Source organism: Leptodactylus fuscus, chromosome 8 (assembly GCF_031893055.1).
Source record: "Leptodactylus fuscus isolate aLepFus1 chromosome 8, aLepFus1.hap2, whole genome shotgun sequence".
Classification (NCBI taxonomy): Eukaryota; Metazoa; Chordata; class Amphibia; order Anura; family Leptodactylidae; genus Leptodactylus; species Leptodactylus fuscus.
This window is the reverse complement of record NC_134272.1, coordinates 61673323-61679878: the sequence shown is the minus strand read 5'-3', so window position 1 is coordinate 61679878 and position 6556 is coordinate 61673323. Positions and strand designations below refer to the sequence as shown.

Genomic DNA, 6556 nt, shown 5'->3' with positions numbered 1-6556 from the left:
GCCCGCTGTGCATACACTAAGCATCGTATTCGGCAGGGAATTCACTCTCCCAGCTCATCCCACAGCAGCAGGAAGAGCGGATACAACAGCAGTGTTCTTTGGAAGTTGAGAGGTATGACTTTTCATCCTCTTGCCAAATTTGCTTACAAAAGTCTAGCGAATCCCATTCACACACTATGGAAAAATATGCGCAGCAGGGACACTGCCATTTCCAAAACTGTTGCAGCTTTGTATAAGATGTGGTAAAGTAAAACCAGAAAAAAAAAGATGTGTCCTAAAGGCTAAATTTAGCCATGTCTATAATACATTTAAAAAAAAAAACTTATTCCCTGCCATTTTTTTTAATAACTGTAATCAAAAGTCAAAGCCAAAATAACCTGAAAGCAAAACAAACCATTGAAAAACGCCTTTCATGAAATCAGTCCTTTGCGGGCTTCCGTCTAGGTCATGAGCGTCACGCAAGGGAATGCTGGGAAACCGGAAGTGAGTGCTGGTACCGTGTGTGGAGTTTGACGGTATTGGTTAGTTTGAAGATCGCGGATAGAGATCGGTAGAGCGGAGAAGCCTGGACCACGCTACCCCCAGAAGTGTCCTGTCAGCTGGGCAGAGTACGGCACCGCAGCGGTCACTGTATTGTGTACATTACGGAGTATCATGAAGAGCAGCGTGGCGCAAGTCAGAGTGAGTATTGTGTCTGTTCTGTCCCCGTACTCTGGTCACGTGACCCCCCGCCACGGGTGACCTCTGACCTCTATCAGGCAGTATTGAGGTTGTGTTCAGGGTTGTGGACGGCTGTATCACATAGTGGTCTCTCCAGCTGAGGTAGCACTACAGCTCCCAGCATGCCTGCTCAGCCATTGGCCAGAGTTGTGCTGTTACCTCTGCCACAAAGCTGTCAGTAGTCGGGGCCCACTGCTGCTAATAGGAAGGTCCCTTGTAATTGAATTCAGCTTTTCTGTCCACTTAATCATTCCTGGGAAAGCTGGGTGACTACCGTTATGTCCACCAGTGCCCTACAATAGCAGTTTTCAGGGTGCGTTCACATCAGCTGTGTTAATGTGTTGTAAGCCCAGATTTAAAGGGGTTGTTCATGAATTACAGAGAATGCTGGAGTAGGCAGGGAGACTATAAAACAAAAAAGGACTGCCCTCCTGTCCCCGGTCTCCATTCCCTCCATTCTGGGGTTTATTGGGCCAGAAGTGGGAGGGAGGGGGGGCGGCGGCGGCACATAGGACCGATCATTGGCCCCAATGGTCTTTAGTAAGGACCTGGTGACGTCACCAATCCCTGTCCAGTGACCACTGACCACGGTCATGTGAGCGCTTCTGCTATGGGAGGGAAAGGGGACAGGCAAGTATACCTTTTGTTTTGTTTTATACACACCACGCTCACTCCAGGATTTTCTGTAGTTCATGGACAACCCCTTTAACAATAACATCTGCATAGTAATGGACAACAGCGGCCTGTAATGGGATCTGTCAGACTTCTGTTACGTCCTACCTGATATCACCCGATGAATAGTCGTATTTTCAGAGAGAATCTACGACAGTCTTGACACAGGTGTGAAAGTGGCCATGCCTAGTATTTCTAATGTTCCCTGGTACTGTTTGGTCACATAGAGCCATACCTTGGTCACGTGACCTCCCCCTGGGAGCAGGGAGAGACACCAGAAGTGGGCGCCATGTTTGTGATTACTTTAGAGATTGTCCTGGACCTGAGGCAGACATCTGCAGCCATGGTACGATTAGATTTCCAAACATTTAAAGGGATAATGTACAAATTATATATTGATGTTTATGGTCAGAGAGGGTCTGGCATCTGGAACCCCCACAGATCAGCTGTCTGAGGCGGCTGCAGTGATCAGGTGAGCTCTATGCGCCTCTTCATTTAATATTAAGCACAGTGCTTGCACTTGAATGGGACTGAGCCGCAGAAAGATTATGTGAGAGATGCACGTTAAGTGGAAGGGGTTATCATCAGAGCAGCTGATTTGTAGCGGTGTCAGACCCCCACCCATCAGATATTGATGACCTGTCCTAAGGATAGGTCATCAATATGTAATTTCCAGAAAACCCTTTATTGTAAGAAAATAAGCTGAGTAATCTGCTGAGTAGTGAGGCAGAAATTGTGAGGTTTTATTGTGTGATGGTTGTATCTGTTTATTGACTTGTGTCTTGTCAGACGTATACTGTCATGCCCCCATAGATCATATGTTTGTTCTAGCATGTGAAAAATATTTCAGAACCACAAAAAAGTAAGGGAATGTCCAAATGTGATGTACATGCTGCAGATTTTTCTTTGTCAAATTGCACATGGAAAATCTGCAGCATTTACAGCAGCAGGGAAGGAAGTCCCAAGTTAAAATCTGCACCATCATCATTCACATACAGGGGATTTAAAAGTATCTATTTTTGTTATACTTTTATTTTGCATTTGTTAAGAATAAATATTAGTGTGGGTTGCCTCAAACCTTAGTAAGGCTTTGTTCACATGGCGGTAGATTCCATCCTGCTTCTTCTGCATTCCCATTGTATTGAGTGGGAGGCAGGGATTGGAGTAGAAGAATGGAAAATAAGCATTTTACCAAGGATTCTGCATCTGGAAAATCCTGCAGATTAGGACCATTGATAGGGTATTGATCAGTAGCGTATGGCTTCTGTGGGATGGGAGGCGCCGCTGAATTTTTTCCAATTTTGAAATGTGATTTTAGGATTATTCATATCGCCAGAATACTGTCATGTCAACAAATGGATGACACCTTTAGCCCCATAAAAGTGATTGGAGCGCTGGTCACACAAGTACGCAGCCAAAAAGCGCAGTGGGAAAAACCATGGCGGAAATGCATTGCGGTTTTTCCCACAGCTCTTTTAACAGAAAGTCTGCAGAGTTTTCCTCTGTGACTTTTTTGCTTTCATTATTCCTATATGGAAACCGGCATCTATTCCATAGGTCTAATTGACATGCTACGATTTGCGAAAAAAACAAGCATTTTACAAATCACAGCTTTCGTTAAGGGTTAATTTTCTGCAATGTGGGCCACACGGTGGCACAGTGGTTAGCAATGCAGCCTTGCATTACTGGAGTCCCAGCTTTGAATCCTCTTAAGAAAAAAAAAAAACACATCTGCAAGGAGTTTGTATGTTCTCCCTGTGTTTCCGTGGATTTCCATCCCATACTTCTAAAGACATACTGATAGGGGGGAAAAAAAAAGTACATTGTGATCCCTATATGGGGCTCACAATCTACATAAAAAAAAAAAAAAAATTCTGCAATGTGTGGCTGGGATTATACAGAATTCCCATTCACTCTGCAGTAATACATCGCTCCGTTTACACTAAGCCTGACCCTTTGCCTTAATCAAATCTTATTCACATATTGTGGGGAAAATAAAAATTTGCAGTGGAAATTAACCTGCAGCGCAGATTTTATTTTGTAGATTTTCACTCTGGATTTCATCCTTTGCAGTGTGATTTCTGGCATATCTGTAGCATTTAAAGTGTTGTCTGGGATAAATGGTAAACTCAGTTGAGGAGGCGTGATGTCAAATGTAAAATATATATATTCTCTGCCTTTGGTACTGGATTTGAGCAGCATGTCCCCCATTCTCTCTGGTACCTATACTAGTCTAGCCAAAAGTGGAGAGGCTCAGGCTATGCTGCAGTCAATCACTGGCCTTATGGGCCACATGTTTGGTACCGGTGACATCACTGCTGATATGTTACCAGTACCTGATGTGACCCCTGAGACCAGTGATTGGATGCAACATAATATGGGCCCTTCAGTTGTGGCCCTGGAGAGAGAACAGGCGACCTGCTGACCGAGTAGAGAAGTATCACTACCAGGGCTGCGGAGTCTGGAAAAGTTACTGACTCTAGCTGCAAAATAAAATTATTATTTTGATTATATTTGACAATTATTGTATTAATAATTAGATATATTTACTTTCATAGGAATCATATAGTTCACATCTGCCCCTCAGAAACAGCCCCGGAGGATTTTTCTCTGTGATGATTTCAGTATAAAAACAGGGACACCCATCGGACCCAGTTATAGTCTTTGGGGCTCCACCGGTGTCTGCGGGTATCCACAGTATTACTAATCTGGGGTTTTCATATGTTGTAAAGTGTTATAGCCAGAGAACATACCATAAGTGTCTGATATATGGAGTCTTCATGTTCCAATCTTTGTCTCTTGGCTAGGAGTGTGGATAGAAAGGCAGCTTCAAACTGAAGTCTATGGGATTTACAAAAACAAACTTTACTCAGTTTGTTCAATGTAGAATATTTTGGGGTCGGTACCTCCACATCTCCACAAGAGAATAGCATGGCTACCTCTGCATTTTAAGTTATTAACCTGCAAGGCATAGTCCCTTGTTCTCATGATCAGTGAAAATGGGGCCCTATTGATCCGCAAAGATCCATAGATTACAGGATCCATTGCTTTGTGAGAAGGCTCCTGTAACTGTCTCAATACTGTGGTGTTTGTGAATGTCTGCGATAGGGCTGGACAATTAATCAAAAAATAATTGGAATCGAACGGAAGCTCAATTAATGGACATGAACTTGCTGGAATGGATCATTTCAATTACTTTGCATCCATGCCATGCAGTCTCACACAGTCAGTGACTAATTCGCTATATCACTATTTATTCAGGATTGCCTATACATGAATGTCTTATGGTGTGGGATGTGAAAAGAGGAGCGTCCAAAACATTGGTGTCAAATGTTCAATTAATCGTGATTTTGGTCTAGGTCTGGGATCAGTCTGGCATTGATGGCGCATCCCTTTGAACCAGAACTTTTTAATTTCTCCATTCGTTTGTCTCTATAGGGGCTTGTTATTTGTAGGACACTTTTTTTTTTTTTTTTTCTAATGGAACCAAAATGGAAATGGAATTTATTAAAACTGATGTTTCCTATTCCAGTCTTAATCCATTCTCCTGCTCACCTTGGGCTTCGTAATGCTTTTTGCCTTACTGTAGATACTTTCCATGAATTGTCTAATCACTGGGATCCCCCATGATCATGATAGTGGGGACTAGCTAGTTCCCTTTAGTGCTCCATCTGGATGAGGTGGTGGTGCAAGTGGCCACCAATTCACCCACTTCTGAGGCTACTCCGTAGAATTGAAAGGATTAGTGACCAGGTCTTGTGTGCCACTATTCCATTCACATAGAACACTAAGTACCGGGCCTCTGGTCTGTTGATTGTTGGGGTCCTGCTATCCACACTGTACGGTGGATCCCCCCCCCCCCCCCCCCCCCACACACACACACACACACTCTAATGCTTTTCAGTCCCTTATGAATTGCATTGTAGTGTGTGCCTGTCATTGTTAGACTTGCAGGCAGCCTGATAGACCCTTCATAAAGGAAACCTGTCACAGGGTGAAGTATATTAATACAGCAACAACATTACATAGGTCTGGCTCATCGGAATAACACTTTTTATATTTCCCCCATGAAAGTTTATGCCTACCCAGTGATATTTATTTCAGAATGTAGAAATGTGCTGTGGTAAGCAACGAGGGCAGCTTTATTGCGCCAAACTACTACACCCCACACTGTTGTTAATAAACCTTCCTTCTCGCCTCCCTTCCTTAAGTGACAAGACCAGGTGAGAATTAAAGGGGCTCTATCAGCAAAATCATGCTGATAGAGCCCCACATATGCGTGAATAGCCTTTAAAAAGGCTATTCAGGCACCGTAAATGTTATATTAAACTACCCCCCAGTTTTAAAATAATACCCTAAAAAAGAATGTGCTCTACTTACGCATCGTGCACGATGGGCGGGCATTCAGGGTGTGTCTTCTTCTTCATCCACGCCTCTTCTTCCTCCGGTCCCGTCCTCCTCCGGCGCTCGCGAACTGACACTGATATAAAAAATTGGCCTGGCCTCGTGCATTCAGGGGAGATCCGCAGGGAACATGCGGCCAGGAAAGTAATTCACAATCTACTTTCTTCTCCGCGTGACTCATACAGAGATCTAGTGGCAAGTACAGGGACTCCATTATAGTCTATGGGGTTCGTGTGCTTTTACTGCACAGCGCTTGCCAATGTATTTGGTAGTCCGGTCCCCATGGGGACTCCCCAAATGGAGTACCAAATGCAGATGTGAACCAAGGATCGCTGAATGTGATTGTGGATAAACAAAACCAAATGCTAGTGGCATAACATGGTAGAAATAGGGGGTGCAATAAGAAAAATGGTGAGTGTCCCAAAATAATCATTCATTAATCATACTCGATGTAAAATGTTCAGTTAATATGTTCGAAAGATTTGGGTCTCAGTCACTTGGCCCTAGGTGGTGAGTCCCTTAAATTCATTTGCTCTATGCACTTTTATACAATTGGTGAATAAAACCACATTTGCATCATACTGTCGTGTTGAATACGAAATCCCTAATTGTTTTAAAAAATTTTTTTATGCAGATTGTGAGCCCCACATAGAGCTCACAATGTACATTTTTCCCTATCAATATGTCTTTTTTTGGAATATGGGATGGAAATCCATGCAAACACAGGGAGACCATACTGTACAAACTCCTTGCAGATGGT

General features: G+C 43.4%; 1 protein-coding gene across 1 annotated transcript in view; it reads left to right on the top strand.

Moving 5' to 3' along the window:
* The first annotated feature begins 463 nt into the window (after positions 1 to 463).
* The window catches only part of CWC22 (CWC22 spliceosome associated protein), a 66742-nt gene continuing 60649 nt past the window's right edge, over positions 464 to 6556 (top strand). Inside the window, exon 1 of the mRNA XM_075286071.1 lies at positions 464 to 681. Within this exon, the coding sequence (XP_075142172.1) occupies positions 655 to 681 (27 nt within the window). The 5' untranslated portion in view covers positions 464 to 654. The remainder of the gene's footprint in view (positions 682 to 6556) is intronic.